At 45.5% G+C, this 19,983-nt stretch overlaps 1 protein-coding gene and 1 long non-coding RNA gene across 4 annotated transcripts in view; both read left to right on the top strand.

The window, feature by feature from the left end:
* The first annotated feature begins 1,726 nt into the window (after positions 1–1,726).
* Positions 1,727–14,897, top strand: LOC144382236 (uncharacterized). The gene is made up of 2 exons (XR_013448760.1): positions 1,727–1,791; positions 14,598–14,897. It is a non-coding gene; the product is annotated as an uncharacterized LOC144382236 (long non-coding RNA).
* Positions 14,898–17,145: 2,248 nt separating this feature from the next.
* Positions 17,146–19,983, top strand: part of ITGAL (integrin subunit alpha L) — a 38,397-nt gene continuing 35,559 nt past the window's right edge. For 2 of the 3 annotated variants that reach the window (XM_036074250.2, XM_036074249.2), the window contains exons 1-4: positions 17,150–17,349; positions 18,403–18,505; positions 19,358–19,452; positions 19,565–19,632. In XM_036074250.2, coding sequence (XP_035930143.1) covers positions 17,295–17,349; positions 18,403–18,505; positions 19,358–19,452; positions 19,565–19,632 — 321 coding nt within the window. In that variant the 5' untranslated portion in view covers positions 17,150–17,294. Of the gene's footprint in view, positions 17,350–18,402; positions 18,506–19,357; positions 19,453–19,564; positions 19,633–19,983 lie in introns of all 3 variants that reach the window. The other variant, XM_078074598.1, reaches the window with a different exon arrangement.

Below are 19,983 nucleotides of genomic sequence, written 5' to 3'. Positions count from 1 at the left end.
GATCTCGGTATCGTGAGTTACAGCCCCACATTGGGGGCAGAGACTACATTTAAAGAATAAGATCATAAAGTCTTTTAAGACTCTGAAGTCCACCACTGTGAGTCACTTTCCCTCTCCCGGAATCAGTTGACTCATCTGGACAACAAAGTGGCTTATCTTGTTCTGTTCTAAAGTTTCTATATATCTTTAAGTTATTATGTATGAGTATCTGTGATGTATCCATTAAGAGCAATTTGTCAATATCTATTAAGAATATAACTGCACATAATACCTTTGACTCAGCAGTTCCAATTCTAGGACATCCTACAGATGTACTCAGAGCTGTGACTGGGAAATGATAGAGTTGTTTTATTTTGTTTTGTTTTTTTCCTGTGCTGTTTGTAATATCAACATACTGGAAACAACTTAAATGTTTATCAATTGTGATTAAGATAAATCGTGGTACATTTATATGATAGACTACCCAAGCAACTCTAAAACAGAATGAGAAAACACTGATGTAATTATATTGATAATAGTTACAAGCCTAAGAGGCACAGTTCTAAATGCTTTAGTATATTAACTTAGTTCTTACAAAAACCTTTGAGTTAGGATTCTTTCCACATTTTACAGATAAGGAATAGACTGCACAGAGAGATTTAATGACCTACTCAAGGTCATAGCCAGTTTAGAATGGAGCTGGATATGAATCCAAGCAATCTGTTCCAAAGACCACCAGGTTATATTGCCTATGATGTTTGTTAAGAGAAACAAGCAAACTTCAGAGCAATATTTATAGAATACTATTATTTGTTGTAAAAGGGGGGGGGGAAATATATTCAATGGCATATTTCTGGGAGGAGAATCACCAGAAACCGGTGAATCAATTGCCTCTGGGGAGGGAATGAGGTGGTTGGGGATGGGAGATTCTTCATTGTATTGTCTTTTTGTTCCTTTAACATTTGGAACTTAAAATTTTTTTTAAATATTTGAGTGTATTACATACTTAAAAAAAAAAAAGAACAACCTGCCTATGGGACTATAAATTGGTGCAACCATTTTGTAAAAGAGTTTGGCCTTAACTGATTAAATCAAACATGCACAAATTCATGCATTTCACCCATAGGTGGAACTCCCCAGGAATTCTACCCATAAAACATGCCCTAGAGAAACTCTTGCAAAGGTGCCTCAGGAGACACGTGCAAGAATGTAGCAGCTCTGGAGATTGATTACACAACAACGTGAAGGTACTTAACACTACTGAACTATACACTTAAAAAAGGTAAGATGGTAAATTTTATGTTATGTGTATTTTACTACAATTAAAAGTATAAAAACATAGGAGATACTTATAGCTCTTATAGTAAGTCATTACATTTGGTTTTATTATTAAGGCATGGAGTAAAGTGGAAGAAACTCGAACGTTAAAATTAGACTGAGTTGCAGTCTTGGCTCTCCTAATGACCTTGGGCAAATTGTCGAACCTCTAGGAACCCGTTTCACTACCTATAAAATAGTCCTTTCACCTGAAGATAATGATAGACACCAGACGGAGTGTTTATGAGAATTAAATTTTAAAAATGTGTGTGAAGCTCCTAACACAGTTCCTGGCCGATGATAAGCTGTTCATTTTAACTACTGTTAATGTGGATGTAGGTGCTGGAATTTAAATTCACAAAAGTTGTAACATCTTGGAAATTTTTTTTATAAAAACAAGTCCATTTGTCTTCCTAAAGAAAAAGAAGACTGTAATGCCAGGACACTGGAAACAACCTGTGTGTCTGTTAACACGGAATGCATAAACGAATCACGGTATAACTACACAATGGAATATTGTTTATCTGTGAAAATGAATGATAGGTCTAGGCATCATCAATAAGAGTAATCTCAAAAACAAAATGTTGGGAACAAGAAGCCGGTTGCAGAAGAATCCATAAACCAAGATGCCATTTATATAGAATTCACCAGGCAAATCAATATAATATACTGATAAGAGATGCAAAATGACAAAAAAATGTTTTTAAAAATAAGAGAGTGGATGATTAACAAAATTTGGCATAGGGATTACTTCTGGGGAAGGGGGCCTAGGGGACCCGGACTACGTTAAGTTCTGTTCCTCGGGCGGGGTTATAGTTACATGATGTTCTTTAAACCACGCACATCTATTTTCCCACGCTCGTTTTGTAAGCTGTATGTTAACATGAAAAAAAAAAAGAAAATGTGCTATATTTTAGAATTAAAAATACTGAAGGTAACTGAGGGTTGCTGGAGTGGAGGGGGGTGGGAGGGATGGGGTGGCTGGGTGATAGACATTGGGGAGGGTATGTGCTACGGTGAGCGCTGTGAATTGTGTAAGACTGATGAATCACAGACCTGTACCCCGGAAACAAATAATACATTATATGTTAATAAAAAAATAAAAATACTAAAGGAAACATGAAATAATGAAAAAGCAAGAGATGTGGAAGCAAAAGACCTCTGGATATTGTCTGACCTGTGGATTTGCTGTCAGTGAGCTGTCTGCCCTTGAAGAAGTGATATAACCTCTGTACACCTTAGTTTCCACTTCTGTAAAATGGGGTCATCATCTCTGCTTAGGATCTGGTATAGGGGTCCTATGAAAATCTCAACTATGAAAGTTTCCTTGCAAAATGTTCAGTGTATTGTACCTGTGAAGGATCTTCCTATCACTAAGGGAAAAATGAAAACACTCTACTACATCTGTAGTCACCTGGGTTAAAAAGTGACTAGATCAGGTGCCCCTGTTTATATGCTCTCTTTGTTCTTTGGACTTTCTCCTCTCGGCATTTAGGACAGTTTGTAATTTTTTTTTTTTAAGATTTTATTTATTTATTCATTTGACAGAGACAGAGCAAGAGAGCACAAGCAGGGGGAGCGGCAGAAGGAGAGGGAGAAGCAGGCTTCCGCTGAGCAGGGAGCCCAATTCCGGGCTCAATCCCAGGACCCTGAGATCATGACCCCAGCCGAAGGCAGACCCAACTGAGCCACCCTTTTTTTTTTTTTTTTAAAGACTTTATTTATTGGGCCCCTGGGTGGCTCCCCCTGCTTGTGCTCTCATTCTCTGGCAAATAAATAAATAAAATCTTTAAAAATATAAAGATTTTAGGGCACCTGGGTGGCTCAGTCGTTAAGTGTCTGCCTTCGGCTCAGGTCATGATCCCAGGGTCCTGGGATCGAGCCCCACATCGGGCTCCCTGTTCGGCGGGAAGCCTGCTTCTCCCTCTCCCACTCCCCCTGCTTGTGTTCCCTCTCTCGCTGTGTCTCTCTCTGTCAAATAAATAAATAAAATCTTTAAAAAAAATAAAAAAATAAAGATTTTATTTATTTGAGAGAGAGAGCGAGAGAGAGCACAAGTAGAGGGGAGGGGCAGAGGGAGAGGGAGAAGCAGACTCCCCACTAAGCAGGGAGCCTAATGCTAGGCTGGATCCCAAGACCCTGAGATCATGACCTAAGGCAGCCACTTAACCGGCTAGCCGCCCAGGCGCCCCTATAATTCTTTATTCATGTGATTACTCCACGACTGTCTGCCCCACTAGTCTGTAAGCTGCAAGGGCAGGGGCTGTCCTGTTGTGTCCTCCCTGGCTTCCTTGGCACTTTACATGGCAATGACATTTGATGAACGAATACATCATTTTATGCAACACAATTTGCTGAGCTCATATGATGAGCCAGGCCTGGTGCTGAACATTTTGCACTTAATTCATCTCCTCATTAATGCTCATAGCAGCCCCAGGGGATTGGCATTATTAGCTTCATTTTAGAGATGAGGAAACTGAGGTCCCTAACAGGTCAGGAGTCCTGCCCAGGGTCACCTAGTGAGAATACAAACCTAGGTCTGTTGACCTGAAGGCTGGTGCTCTATCCCTCATCCTGGGCATTCCCCCCCTTGAGAATACTAACAACCCCCATCATGCACCTCGAGGAACCAGGACTCTTTGGAAGGAAGGTTTCTTTTCTTTTCTTTTTAAGATTTTATTTATTTGTCAGAGAGCGAGCGAGCACAAGCTGGGGGAGCAGCAGACAGAGGGAGAAACAGGCTCCCCACAGAGAAGGAGCCCTATGTGGGGCTCGATCCCAGGACCCTGGGATCATGACCTGAGCCGAAGGCAGACGCTTAACAACTGAGCCACCCAGGCACCCCTGTTTAGTACACTTTTAAAAAATATTTTATTTTATTTTTATTTTTTAATGTTTTTAAATATTTTATTTTATTTTATTTTTTTAAAGATTTTTTATTTATTTATTTGAGAGAGAGAGAATGAGAGAGAGCAAGCACATGAGAGGGGGGAGGGTCAGAGGGAGAAGCAGACTCCCTGCCGACCAGGGAGCCTGATGCGGGACTCGATCCAGGGACTCCAGGATCATGACCTGAGCCGAAGGCAGTCGCTTAACCAACTGAGCCACCCAGGTGCCCCTAAATATTTTATTTTTAAGTAATCTCTACACCCAAGGTGGGGTTTGAACTTACAATCCTGAAATCAAGAGTCTCACGCTCTGTTGACTGAGCCAGAAAACTTATTACAAAATCATTATGTTGTCATTGGAGAAAAATCACAAAATTCAGCTTAGTAAAAAAGAAGAAAGTTAAAATAACTCGAAATCCCTTCTCCCAGAGAGAAGTACTTGTAACAGCCTAGCAGAGGGAATTTTAGACATTTTCCTTTAATGTGTTAAGGAGAGCCACTACCTCACACTGAACTCCAGGGGGCGCCCTGTCACTCCCTCCAGGCAAAGTGGAGCTCTGTGCTCTGTGTATTTGCATATACTTTTTAACTTTTTAAAACAAAAATGGGATCATTCCAAGTATTTCTAGTAAGAAATAACATAATGGATGAAAATAATCTGGCATGTAATAGATGTTCAACACTCCTGCTGGGTTCATTCATAAATATTTATTGAAAACTTTTTTTTTTTAAGATTTATTTATTTATTTGAGAGAGAGTGCAAGCAGGGAGGGGCAGAGGAGGAGGGAGAAAGAATCCGAAGCCGACTCTGCTCTGAATGCGGAGCCTGACATGGGGATTGATCCCAGGACCCTGAGATCATGACCTGAGCCGAAACCACGAGTTGGACGCTTAACCAACTGAGCCACCCAGGTGCCCCCTATTTATTGAAAACTTTTGTGTACTAGATACTGAAGTTATAACAATGAATGCCAGGCAAAAATCCCTGTCCTCATGGAGCTGACATACTAATGGAAAGGGATAGCAATAGATAAGATCAATCATTTGTTAGTTAGAGATAGATATTGAGGAGGGAAAAATGAAGTCTGAAGAGAGGGAGGGTAGGAAGTCTGGTATGTGAATGTGTCTTGTGTGATTGTAGCCAGGGAAGGCCTCACTGAGAAGGTGACTTTGAAGTAAAGGCCTGAATAAAGAGAAGAATAGCATGCAGATATCTGGGAAAGAGTGTTTCAGGCAGAGAATGGCAAGTGCAAAGGGCCTGAGGCAGGAGTGTACCTGGGGCATTCTAGGAGCAACAAGGCAGCAAGGATGACTGGTGCACACTGAGTGGAGAGAGCTGTAGGAAATGAGGTCAGACAGGTGTGTCACAAGGTTGGTGAGGATGGCACAGGACATAGGGCCTTACAGGTCATTGTAGGACTGAGATAATCTGACTTTGCTCTAGCTTTTACTCTGCATTCAAACCCCAGAGGTCAAAATGTTCCCCATTGTTCTGAGCCCCCACCACCCTGGCCCAACATCCAGGTCAGTGTCCCCATCGCCAGCCCCTGAACCTAAGCCTGACCCAGGCCAGGACAGCCTCAGCCCCCAATCCCACCTCCCCTGGGTTTGCCCCGTGGGGCTGCCAGCAATAGGCTCTCCCTTGGGAAACTCGAGAACTGACACCTATGTTCACAGCCCCTCACACTGTTAACCATCTTTCATCACCTTATGGGGCAGGAAGTTTCATCTTTACCTCTGGGGTAAATGTGAGACGCCATACTGAGTTACCTCTTGCCATAAGAACGAGAGAGACACAGGACAGAAAGAGACTCAGAGTGATGGCAGAACTCAGAGAATGGAAGTTTTGGAGATGGAGATAAAGAGCGAGAAGGTGATTGGGAAGGTGCAGAGAGAGGGACTCATGGGATAACCTGGCAGAACAGCATTCCTGGCAGAACAGCACTCCTGGCAAAGGCCCCAAGACGAGCAAGCCTCATGTGTTGGATGGAGGCCAGTGTGGCTGGTGACAAGTGGGCGAGGGAGAGAGCAGGAGGAGGTGACACAGGAGAGACAATGAAAGGCCAGATGTGCAGGGCCCCTGGACTATGGGATGGCCTTTGGCTTTGGCTCTGGGTAAGATGGGAGCCACGGGACGGTTTAGACCAGAAGGGTGACATGGTCACTGTGGCTGAGGTGAGGGTAGACAGGGTTGACAAGTGGATACAGAGAGACAGTGAGGAGCCTCCTGCAAAAACCCAGGGGAGAGACAATGGTGACTTGGTTACATCAGAGATAATGACAGGTGGTCATATTCTGGATATTTTTTGAAGGCAGAACCAACAGATTTCCTGATAATTAGATGCAAGATCTGATGGGTTAGGGCGCCTGCGTGGCTCAGTTGGTTAAGCATCTGCCTTCAGCTCAGGTCATGATCCCAGAGTCCCGGGATCCAGGCCCCCATCACGCTCCCTGCTCAGCGGGGAGCCTGCTTCTCCCTCTCCTCTGCCTCCCCTGCTTGTGCGTGCTCTCTCTCTCTCTAGCATGTGCTCTCTTTCTCTCAAATAAATAAGTAATCTTTTAAAAAAATGATCTGATGGGCCATGTGAAGAAATTCTGGACTTTCTGTCCTAAGAGAAAGAGGAAGTCACAGGATTGGTTTTAAGCAGGGAGGTGACATGGTTGTATTTGTAATTTTGAAAGATCACTCTGGCTGCTAGATCAAGAACAGACTGGAGAGGAATGATGCAGCAGAGGATGGTGGTGACTTGGATTAAGGTGGAGTAGGGTATGGGATGGACAGAACACAGCATAGTTCTCTCTGCCTCAGGGCCTTTGCACAGGCCACTCTTAATTACCCAACAACGCTTCATGCCCAACAAACACTGTTATCTTCAAGACTTCAGGAGGTCCCTCCCCTGTGATCCCATAACCCTGAAATTTCCTTGTTTTAGCAATTATCATGCTAGATTTCCTCTAACATCTGTAAGCTCCTGACAGCTGGGACCACGCCTCACTGGATTCCAGGAGCTCAAGGCCCAGCATGGGCTCTGGTGCAGAGAAGGCCTTAGAGAGCATTTGTTGAATGAATAAATGGACAGAATGTGAATGAGGTGGGAGATTGACACCCTGATATTTGGAGCTCACCAAAGCACTGCAAATCCTTTATTATTATTGTTTTCTGATTATAAAAGTAATGTGTGCTCTCTATAAAAAAAGCCAAACACTACATATATAATGAAAGAGCTCTAAAACCTCATCCTCTATACTCTAGAAATAATCAAGACATCTCTAGAATCTAGAAATAACTATGTAGAGTCCAGTAAATACCCTCCCCCCAATTTTTTAAAGTTTATTTATTCAAATAGTCTCTACACCCAACTTGGGGCTTGAACTCACAACCCAGAGATTAAGAGTCAGGTGCTCTTCCAACTGAGCCAGCCAGACAGCCCTCTTCCCCCACCAAATTTTTTTTAATGTATACACCAAAAAATGAAGTGTTTAAGATATAACACACACTAGGGGCGCCTGGGTGGCTCAGTCGGTTAAGTGTCTGTCTTTGGCTCTCTGCTCAGTGGGGAGGCTGCTTCTCCCTCTCCTCCTGTGCTCTCTCTCTCAAATAAATAAATAAAATCTTAATAAAAAAATATGTAACACACACTAGTAATTTGCTTTTCTTCTCCTTACATTATCATGACAATCTTTCTATGCTAGTACATGTAAATCTACCCTATTTTGTTAAAGGCTGAATAGTATTTCATAAAATGCACTTATTTAACTGGTATAACCAACTTCCTATTATTGTTAGATACTCAATTTATTTTTTCCTTTTTTTAAAAAAAGATTTTTATTTATTTATTTGAAAGACAGAGACACAGCTAGAGAGGGAACACAAGCAGGGGGAGTGGGAGAGGGAGAAGCAGGCTTCCCACGGAGCGGGGAGCCCGATGCGGGGCTCGATCCCAGGACCCTGGGATCATGACCTGAGCTGAAGGCAGACGCTAAACGACTGAGCCACCCAGGCACCCCTATTTTTTCCTTTTTTAATTAAAGTATTTCCTTGAATATCCTCGTTGCATTTATTTCAAGGCACCAGATTTTAGGAGGATCGTTGAAACGGGCGTTCTTCCTGGGGTGGTCAGAGGACTTGAGACTTTGTCTTATAGGGAACATTAGATATAACTGAGGATGTTCAGCCTGGAAGAGAGACCCATAAGCCTTGTCCACATTTCTGAAGGGGCTTCCAGAAGAGAAAGAGAACAGATTTGTCCTGGGCATTTCAGCCGGGCAGAACCGGGTCTAAAGCATGGAAGTCACAAAGAAGCAAGCTCGGATGTAATACAAGAAAGCATTTTCCTACAAGCAGAGCTGCAGGAGACGCAGTGGATCTCCTTGGGAAGTCAGGAGCATCCAGTCTCAGGAGGTGTGGAAGGAGAACCTGGTTGAAAATTTAATAGGAAGTAATATATAAGGGGCTTTTGTGCAGTAGGCCAAAGTTTAATTAGGTGATATTTGAGAGTCCTTTCAAATCTGAAATTTTGTTACTACGCTTTTTTTAAAAAGATATTTATTTATTTATTTACTTGAAAGAGAGAAAGAGAGGAGGGAGGGGCAGAGGGAGGGGGAGAGAGAGATTCCCAAGCAGACTCCCTGCTGAGCATGGAGCCTGACACGGGGCTCAATCTCACCACCCCAAGATCATGACCCCAAGATCATGGCTTCAAGATCATGACCCGAGCTGAAACCAAGAGTCGGACACTTAAGCGACTGAGCCATCCAGGTGCCCTGTTACGACACTTCTAATCGAAGGTATCATAAAGGATGGCACAAAAGTTGGCACGATGCCTCAGGGCTGGGAAGGTTTTGACAAATGGCAATGGGGATGCACGTTCCAGGCAAAGGGGATAGGCTGATGAGAGATTGAGGGGGGAAAGTAGGGCATGAAGCTAAAGAAAATTATGGAGTAAGATTGAGCGTTAGCCCAGGTAACTAAGAACTTCAGAGGTTGAGGGTGAGGTGGCCAGATGCTGGTTTTTGTGTAGGACCCTGTTTCCTTGGCAGTAGCTGATTACTGTAGGGTGAACATTTCACCCCAGCTCGGCCAGATTCTCTTTCCTAAGAGTGTGGAAATTCAGAGTATATGGAAAGTTGGGCTGAGGTTGGCATTGAAGGGCAACCTTCTTCAACCTTTGTTGAAGAGGTGGAGAAGGGTACCCTCTTCCATCCACCTGGAAGACCTGATCGTATTTGGGTTCTTCTAAGGGCTTTGTGATATCCTTTAGACAAATGTATTCGTTTGCTTTCTGTCAGCTCAAATGGGTTCCTGTGACTTGCCACGACATGACATTTGGCCAAGACCCTCTAAATTAAGAGGGAGTCATCCAAGGCTTTGAAGGGAGTCATCCACAGCTCCTGATGGAGCTTCAGGAACATTCAGCTGGAGGAGCAGTGGCAGAAAGGATTGAGAAGAGTCTGATAGGTGGTGAGACCAGGGAGGAGGCCTTCCTTATCACTTAGATAATCAACAGGGCTGCTGCTTCCCCCAAACACTTCACCTCATTATACAGTGCAAACACGTCATGCAATGACAAGTCTTCCAGGTTCTGTTTGACTTGTTTTCTAGATGGACTCAGGCTACCTCGTCAGAAGACGGGAGAGGTTTCCTTTTCCCCAGGGAAGGAGAGTTATGGCAGGGAGTTCACTTACCTTGATGCAACAAATAAGATAGGCTGGGGTTACCAATATCCTCATTGTAAGCCAAATGTGAGTTTTGGTCATTTTGGAAGTCCAAGAACAACTGGGCGTGTCTGGAGAACTAATGGGGTGACCCAATAGAAGACCTAGTCAAGAGGGAGCATCAGAGCCCTAAGGGGGGGAGGCTCAGACTAGAATGAGCTTGACCCCAGAGTGAAATTTTAATTGTCAGAGGGGAATAGCGGTCCTTCCTGTACATACAGCTATTCTGCAGGTCGCTCTGACTCAGCTCCCTGAACATAAATCAGTGAGAAAGAGTGAGAGAGAGATTGGGAGATAGACACAGATTGAGACAGAGAGAGAGAAAGTCATAAGTAAAACTTGAAAGAGCTTCTTTACTAGCCTGTACACACTGGAGCCCAAGCAGGTGGAGCTTAGGGTAACTCAAAGCAGAGAGAGAGGCTCTTCCTGACTCCACCACAGCTTTGGTGTTTTAAGGGCTTGGGGCAAATAGCCAAGAATTGTTTTATCTATGGTTTTGGTTATAGAATCACAGCCAAGATGTGAAGCCCGGAGCAGCTCCCGTACAAGGGAGTGGAGTACAAGTGAAATACCTCTGAAGACTTTCTGAAATAGCAGAGACTTTGCAGGAAGCTGGAGATCTTGTCCTAGCAGGTGGGCGTAATAAGGCAACAACATGGGAGTATTAACATTCATATGATCCTATTTGAACTCACAGACTGGTGAGTCCTGCAGAAGCCTGAGCTGTGTAGGGAGGAGGGAACCAAGGCCCAGAGAGGTGAAGGCAGGTTTTGGCACAGCATAGCAAGTCAATGCTGCTTGGAACTGGTTCCCAGGCTTCTGGCCCGGAATGATAGGCTCTTTTGGACACAATCAACCATATGCCGAGAGGCTGGACGCGGAGCCTCCAGAGTGAGGTCACTCAGTGACAACAGGACCCCGTGGATTGCATGTGAAAACTCAAGAGTGCCAGCTGTAGAAAATCCCTACCTGTGGTGCATTCAGCTCAGCCCTCCCTCAGAAAATCCCAGGGAGAGTTTCTAGGACTTTAGAATGCCCTGGCGCACCTAGCCATGAGATCATAAGGGCCTTGGAATAGGGTGGTGGCCTCTGTGCCGCACCCACTCTGGGCCCCTCTGGGCCTCAATGACCTCCCCTCCCCTGAGGCCCAGCCTCCTTCCCCGGGGAGTTTCTCCCTCTAACCTGCTGGCAGGTGGAAAGAAGGGGAAAGAGCACTGTGGTGAGCCAGATATTTCTGTTAGAACCATCCTGACCAAAGTGGCCTATGTTACTCTACCCAGGAGGAAGTGGTGGGTGGGGAGCCCGGGCGAGGAGGTAGCAGCTGATGGCAACCAGCAGCATTTGCACCAGCAAATCTTCAGTGTGAATCTGAGAAGAGAACTTTGCCCTGGTTTGTCCTGGGTTTGTAGGCAGTCAGGCCTGGTGGATTGGGGGTGGGGGGCAGGGGAGGCCCCAGCTTGCTTTTCCTGCTGCCATCTACATCAGCCAGGGGCCCATTGGTCCCCGAACATGCCCAGAGGCTCCCTGCTGCCACACCTTTGCTTATTCAACATTTTATTCGTTTAAGCACCACAAGAGAAAGGGTTCAGCATGGCCATACTGTGGACTGGAACTAGGGAGGCCATCAGGAATGGAGGCAGCCCTCCAAGCTGTCACCACTCCTCATTCATAGACCTCACGATTATCTCTTCTGACATCCATGTCTCTGTATGTCTGCAACATTCTCCCCTCACTTGTGAATTGACTGGTCCCCTCTACGTCCTCCAGTTTCTGTTCTAAAGGGAGCCCTGCATCAGGCTCCCTGCTCAGCGGGAAGCCTGCTTCTCCCTCTCCCACTCCCCCTGCTTCTCCCTCTCCCACTCCCCCTGCTTGTGTTCCCTCTCTCGTTGTGCCTCTCTTTGTCAAATAAATAACATATTAAAAATAAATAAATAAAGGGAGCCAACTGATTACTAACCTGCCACCAGCTTATTACTTAATTTTATATATTAAATTAAATATATAATTTAATTTGGGCCTCCACTTTCAACTCCCCCAACCTCTCTTTCTTGCTCCTAAGCATCTAGACCCTGGAAAGCAAAAACCTCTTCATTATCCTCAGCAGCAAGAGGAGCCCCAAGCATTCATTCATCAGTAAATATTTGCTGACTACATATTTACCTACTATGCTCCAGGCACCATTTTAGGTACTGGGGATACAGCAGTGAATAGCAACAACAAATAATCATGAGTTTAGGTTGCAATAGGGAAGATGGACAATAAGCCAGATGGATAAGTAAATTAGATAGTATAAGCAGAAGTCTACAAGTGCTAAGGAGCGAAGTTCAAAGGAGATGATGCAGGAATGAGCCATGAGGCTTTCTTGGGAAAGAGAAGCAAGAGAACAGCAAGTGCAAAGGCCCTGAGGCAGAGGTGTGATGGAATGAGTGAAGAGCCAGGACAGCAGTGTAGTTGAAAAGGGGTGAGCAAAAGGGGGACTGGGTTTCAGAGAGATAGTGAGATGTCTGATAGGTTAAGGCTTTCTAGGCTACAATGAGAACTGTGGCTTGCATTTTGAGTGAAATGGAGAACCACTGGAGGGCTTTGAGCAAGAAAGTAACATGATCTGACCCCTCTGGCTGCTGTGTGGAGAACAGACTATAGCAGGGGCAGGGTTGGAAGCAGGGGGACCAGTTAGGGGACTGCCACAAAGTCCAGGCACGAGGTGATGGTGGCTCGGACCAGGGAATGAGCAGTGATGAAGATGAGAAATGGCTGGACACAAAGTCTTGTTTACTCTCTCCAGTGGAGCAAGAGAAAATTCTCTCATCGTTTTCAGATGAACCCCTAGAAAAATAAGACATAATTGAAATCATTTTACCTTACAAAAGACACAGCAGACCTGAGCCATCCAAGCCGCTGAGTGCATCTTAGATGCACAGATTCTGGGTACCCCAGAACTTCCCAGTCGAGGGTCTCATTTGTCACTCCCCTGTGAGATGATATGTTGGAGTCCATTTCCATGGAACAATGGAAAATTGGTAAGTGGAACAACCAAGCCATCCTGAAGAGAGCTGACATCTGTTGAGTTGAGTCTATTCGAGGCGCCCTTCGCCCTCGGCATTGATCTTGGGTACGGCCAGCACCATCAGTTTCTTTTCCCTTTTTCCTTTTTTTTTAAAGATTTTATTTTATTGTTTTTAAAAGATTTTATTTATTTATTTGACAGAGAGAGACACAGTGAGAGAGGGAACACAAGCAGGGGGAGTGGGAGAGGGAGAAGCAGGCTCCCCACCGAGCAGGGAGCCCGATGCGGGGCTTGATCCCAGGACCCTGGGATCATACCTGAGCCAAAGGCAGACGCTTAACCAACTGAGCCACCCAGGCGCCCCTTTAAGATTTTATTTTTAAGTAATCTCTACACCCAACGTGGGGCTCAAACTCACAACCCCGAGGTCAAAAGTCGCACACACTCCACCGACTGAGCCAGCCGGGCGCCCCGCATGATCGGTTTTGTACGGTTCATTTGATGCACGCAAGATAACATTAAGCAGAAAGCACCTACTGAAGCTAATTTCCTTGGGAGGGGGTGACAGTATGGCGGATGCTCTGAGTTTCATAGACTCCTCTCTAGATACTTTGCCTATTTAAACCCTGATGAGTCATTGTCTAGCTAAGTTAGAGCACAGAGTATGGAGAGACGACGAGGCCCTTGAAAGCCATGCCAACAAACTTGGACGTGATCTTGTGTCTGCAAAAGGGGGAATCACCTGAGGTTTTAAAGCCTAAGAGAGACATGCTCAGGTTTCTTGAGGTTAATTCGGAATTCCCCAGGAGGTAGAACCTTCTCTAGAGGCAGGGGAGTGAAGGAAGAAAGACCTGTAGCGGTTGTAAATTGGTCACATGGGAACTGATGGGGATTTGAACAAATGGAATGGAATTGAGAGACCCGATTGGGCCCTCAGAGAACTGACAATCTGAGAGATGATGAAGGCCCATGACTAACGAAGTGTGCGTCTGTGTGTGTGTGTGTAAGGAAAATCCTGCCTCAGGATTTCCTCACGTGGCCCAGCCTGAGATCTCTGCAACCCAGTTCTTCAAGGGAGTCACCTGCTCTCTCCATCATGGAGCCCCTGACACTCTAGAATCCTTGGGGCTTACTTGTACTTTTGTAGCTTCCTCAGCCTTAGTCCTCAAACAGAAGGGGAAAAAATATTCTTTTGTTCTTTTAAACTGAAAACCAGCATCTGATAAATGTGTAAATGAGTTGCTTGCCTACTGAAGCATACAGCTAAACTATGATCCAAGCAGTGGGAACGTTGAGATCATTTCCTGAATTCCTTCTGCCCCAGATGTTAAGACTGATACACTTGAAGTTTCTATAAACTTAAGCCCTCATTTAAGAATTTAAATTTTGAAGACGGTCTAAAGGAAAACCTTCACTCTAGAAAGGGCCAATTTGACTATTAATTCTGGGTTAGATGTTCTGTGGTGAGCCAACAGGTCCAACCTGTATGGTTAATTACTAGAACTAACAAATTTTTTTCTGTCATGAAGAATGTAGGGCTCTAAATTGTTACCAATGGTTATTTTTGAGATTTAGGAGTGTGTGTGTGTGTGGGGGGGGAGTGGATATTAAAAGAGAGTGTTTGTCCTTTTACTTTACACGCTCCGGTAGTGTTTGAATTTTTAAACATGTATTCTTTTTTGTAATTTCAGAACAACTAAAAGAATTTGATTAGATGTAAATTGTAACGGCTGTACAGAGGATCAAAGGAAGCCAGTCTGAATTATCTGATTTTAACTGAATTTGAAAAAGACGATCTGATATTATCTAAGTACCAGGAGGCAACTCGTCACGTTGTAGCTGCCTAGCAGCAGATTATAATGCGTCTGCAAAAGCATCCCACAGGCCATGACCCTGGAAGTGGCCTTGCAAGCTGAGCAGGATTTCCTTACAACACAGGGAGAATCTGAAGGGCCTTCCCACTTTCCCATAAACAAATACAAGTTCCTCTATTCTGTTGTGTTTTTATTTTTATTTTCTAAAATTATGTAGGTTATACATCCTCACTGTAAAAACAAAATCCAGACAATACAGACACATGAAAACCTTATTCTTTCAGAAGTAACCACTGTTTGGAGTTTGGTTGTGTGTCCTTTCAGATTTTACACACGCACAATTTCAACTCCTAGTTTTCTTTTTTTTCGTTTTTTAAGTAGGTTTCACACCCAGTGCGGAGCCCGGCATGGGGCTTGAACTCACAACCTGGAGATCAAGACCTGAGCCGAGACCAAGGGTCGGATGCCTAAGGGACTGAGCCACCCAGGCACCCCTTCCTTTTTTATTTTTTTAAGATAGAATTCATATACCATAAACTTCGCCATTTTAAAGATTTTATTTATTTATTTATTTATTTATTTAAATTTATTTGAGAGAGAGCGAAAGCGAGAGAGATCACAGAGGGAGAGGGAGAAGCAGACTTGCCACTGAGCGGAGAGCCCAATGCGGGGCTCGATTCCAGGACCCTGGGATCATGACCCAAGCCAAAGGCATCCACTCAACTGACTGAGCCACCCAGACGCCCCAAACTTTGCCATTTTAAATAAGTGTACAATTCAGTGGTTTTCAAAGATTTTTAAAAAATTTAAGTAATCTCTGTACCCCACGTGGGGCTCAAAATCCCAACCCCGAGATCAAGAGTCACATGCTCTTCCGACTGCACCAGTCAGGCACCCCCTATTCAGTGGTTTTTAATATATTCATAAAGCTGCACAATCATCACCCCAAAAAGAAACCCTATACTCATTAGCAGTCACTCCTCATTCCCCACTCCCCCCACCCATCCTGGCAACCATTAATCTATTTTCTGTCTCTGAAGATCTACCTATTCTGGACATTTCACTTAAATGGAATCACACAATATGTGTCCTTTAGTACCTGGCTTCTTTCACTTAGCATGTTTTCAAGGTTCTTCCACGTTGTGGCATGGATCTGTGCTTCATTCCTTTTTACGGTTGAATAATATTCCATCCTGTGGATAGACCACATTTTGTTGATCTATTCATCAGTTGATAGACATTTACATTTTTTCCAGTTTGGGGCTAATATGAATAATGCTGCTATGAGTATCCACGTATACATTTTTGTATGAACGTACATTCTCAGTTCTTTTAGAATTGCTAGGTCGTATGGTAACTATGTTTAACTTTCCTTTGAGAAACTGTCAAGCTGTTTCTCACAGCAGCAGCACCATTTTACTGGCAACGTACAAGGGCTCCAATTTCTCCACACCCTCATCAATACATGTTATTTTCTTTCTTTCTTATTCTAGCCATCCCCATGAGCGTGAAGTGGTACCTTATTTTGGTTTTTGATTTGCATTTCCCTAAGGACTAATGATACTGAGCATCTTTTCTATGTGAGTGGCTGTTTACATGTCATCCTCAGGGGCGCCTGGACGGCTCAGTCAGTTAAACATCTGACTCTTGGTTTCGGCTCGGGTCATGACCTTGATGTCCTGAGATCAAGCCCTGTGTTGAGCCTCATGTCAGGCTCTGCACGCAGCGGAGAGTCTACTTGTCCCTCAGCCCCTCCCCCAACTTGCGCGCGTGCGCATGCACTCTCTCTCTCTAAAATAAATAAAATCGTGCATATCATCTTTGGAGAAATGTTTATTTAAATTCTTTGCCCATTTGAAAAGCTGGGTCAATTTGTCTTTTTACTGTTGAGTTACGAGAGTTCGTTGTATATTCTGGATGCAAGTCCCATAGCAGATATAAGATTTGCAAATATTTTCTCCCATTCTGTGGACATTTTTTTTCTGTTTCTTTGAATAAAAATAAGTTACTAAATATACTGTCTGTAATTTGTTCTTTTTCTTCATCAGTGTATTATGGGCCTCTTTCAATGTCAAGAGAAAACTATGTCATTCTTTTCCCTACGTTATTTTTTTCCTTCCTTCCTTCCTTTCTCTCTCTCTCTCTCTCTTTTTTTTTTTTTTTTTTGGTGGCATTCCATTATGATTGCTCCACAGTTTGTTTGACCAGTCTTCTGCTGAGCTTCACGGAGTCTTCAGTTTGTGTGTTGGTGAAAGACAAGGAATCAGCAACTCTTGGACTGGAGAGACAATCATCTACCTACTGCTGTCTGCTCCTGGATGATGTGAAAATGCAAGCGGGCACAGGAAGTGTCTCTAACCTGCTTACACTTCCTCTCAACCAATGCGGTTTCACAACCCCTCTAGGCTCACCCCCACCCAGTGTCACCAGCCTGGCGCCTCTGTGAGAAAGTCCCACTGTAAGAGGCCCTGGGGCATTATCATTTCCTTCTTTCACCCTGTCTGGATTGTCAGCAAATCCCCAGGGCTCTCTGAGCCTGGAGTGTTGGATTAGGTCCCTCCAGCTGCTGGAAAGATGAACTCCTGCATCATCGTAATGAGGCTCCTGCTGTCTGGGCCTCTTCTCTTTGGTAGGCAAGGGAAAAGGGGACGGGAAGGGAAGGGACATGTGTCTGTGGCCAGGGAGACTGCAGGGCTTTGTGGAACTGGAGTAAATGAGCAGCTGCTGGAGGGTGGGATTGGCCATAGGTGACCGTAAGGCTCAGGAATCTTGGAGGGAGAAGGGGGAAAGGAAAGAAAGAAAGTCAGAGTCCAAAGTTGAGGCAAGGTCTGGAGGGAAAGACAGAGAAGGGAGACACAGGTGGGCAACAGAGAAGCGGAGTGGAGTCTTAAAAGGAGGCAGATGGCTAATGGGTACCTGGAGCTGTCGCTGGGGTCTGGTCCTGCCCGTGGTACGACCGTGTACCACCACCTCAGCCCTTTCCCCTTTCTGCTCCTCAGTCCATTCGACAGAACAAATGGCCGGGCAGCTTCTCTGCCATCCTAGGATGCGGCGGAAAGAAGCCTGATGCCTGGAAGGAAAGCAGAGCCAGAAAGGACAGTTAGGGACTTGCAGAGGATGCATAGGCTGCTTGAGGTGGGGGTGACATGGGGGCATCTGAGCGCTAACAGAAGGAAGAGACTGGTGCATGGTAGGGCGGGCCGTGAGGGAGCATTAGATGAGAAGCAGTTTCACAGAGACCAGGGGATCCTGAAACCATGAGTCTGTGGGCAGAAGCCTGAGGCTAATTATCTTGGGTCTCAGGCCCAAAGGAGAAGTGGGTGTGTAGGGAGACGAACCCTGCCATGGGGCAACCCCATCGCCTGGGGGCCCTTCCATCTGCCTCTTTCTCCGGGACCTCCGCCTTCTCACCCTTCCTTCTTTGCTGGGAGGTCAAGCGGGCTCTGGGTAGTAAGGCTTCGCTGCTTCCAGATTTCCCCGGAGTCAAGGCCCCCAGGGGGAAGGTCCCACTCCGCCTCTCGTGCCGGCCGCCTGCGGGAGGAAGGAAGGAGCCGGGTCTCTGCGGGTGGGCCGCTCACGGGGGGCACGTGGGCGGCGGCCAATCAGCGCTCGCGGCTCTGGGGGCACGTGCGGGGCACTGACCAGCCGGAAGTGCCTGACCGCACCCCCTGCTCTCCCTCAGCCCCCGCCTCGGGCTACAACCTGGAAGTGCGGCACGTGCAAAACTTCTCCTTCCCACTCGCCGGGAGGCATTTTGGGTACCGCGTCCTGCAGGTTGGAGACCGGTGAGCTGCCGCCCCAGGCCCTCCCTGCCCCGCAGAGCCAGGACGGGCGACCAGGCCACCAGCCCCCCGGGTGGGCCAGATCCGGGGAACCGGCAGGGAGTCTCCTGTCTGGAGGCGTCGTGGTGGGAATTCTCGGAAACGGGAGCGAGGCCATCAGATAGTAGGACGAGGACAGTCCATGGTTAAATCTCCACACGAGTGCCTGAAAAAAGGGAAAATATCACAGCCCCTAAAGGGCTTTGCAACACTTCTAGATTCCCCACTGGTGCTCTGACTAGACAGTGAGAGGCTTGATGGCAGGGATTTTCCCCTTCAGCCCTAGTACATGCCCCAGCCTAGCACATAGTAGATATGCCATAAATGACTTTTTAAAAAGATTTTATTTATTTATTTATTTATTTATTTGAGAGAGACAGTGAGAGCACGGGCAGGGAGGAGGTGCATAGGGAGAGGGAAAAGCAGACACCCCACTGAGCGGGGAGCCCAACGCGGGCTCGATCCCAGGACCCCGGGACCATGACCTGAGCTGAAGGCAGACGCTTAACCAACTGAGCCATCCAGGCGCCCCCATAGATGATTTTTGAATTGATGACTGATTGAGTGAACTCATAATGTGACATTCTGGCACCTCATTCTCTGGACCTCAGTTTTCCTAGACTATAAATGGAAAAGATCCTTAACTTTCTAGAAGTTTGAGGTATTCAGTAGGGAAGAGGTAGGGGCCGAGGAGCCTCCCTGAAAGGGACTGGCTGCATTTCTTTGAGATACCTGTGGATCTGAACCCCCCTAATGGGTAGGAGTGGATGGGTAAAGACGGAACAACTCCGTCTCACAGGTGAGATTTCTCATCAGGGTTATCGTGGGAGCTCCAGGTGAGGGGAACAGCACGGGAAACCTCTATCAGTGCCAGCCAGACACTGGCCACTGCCTTCCAGTCAGCCTGAGTGGTGAGTAATTGGTGAGGGCCCTGGGAGGAATGGTGTCCCAGGGAAGTTGAGGCTGGCCCTGCCACACCTGGGTTACCTAAGTTCCTCCAGACCAATCTCCTGGTGCCTACAGGTTCCAACTATACCTCCAAGTACTTGGGGATGACCTTGGCGACAGACTCCACAAGTGGAAATCTTTTGGTAAGAATCTTGTGTAGTGTGATATCAGTCGATGTTAAGAAAGACAGATTGAAAAGAAAGAAGGAAAAAGTGGAGTAAAGATCCTATAGAAGATTACAGGCATCAGAGAGATTCTGATTCAATCAGGGCTTATTAAGAACTGAGTATGAGCCAGCTAGTTTTGAGACCTTACTTATGTCGGTTTTTTCCAAATATGAAATGTGGCCATGGATATACAGAGATGATTTTGGTGGTACACAAACTTTTAATGTTTTGTAGTTATATTTTTATTCAATGGTTTATTAGGAAAAATATACAACACATCAAATTCGTGATTTCTTGGATCGAATTGCTTGGGATAAGGCTAAAGTT

Source organism: Halichoerus grypus, chromosome 6 (genome assembly GCF_964656455.1).
Source record: "Halichoerus grypus chromosome 6, mHalGry1.hap1.1, whole genome shotgun sequence".
Taxonomy (NCBI): domain Eukaryota; kingdom Metazoa; phylum Chordata; class Mammalia; order Carnivora; family Phocidae; genus Halichoerus; species Halichoerus grypus.
The sequence above is the reverse complement of the archived record's forward strand: the minus strand, read 5'-3'. Positions and strand labels throughout refer to the sequence as shown.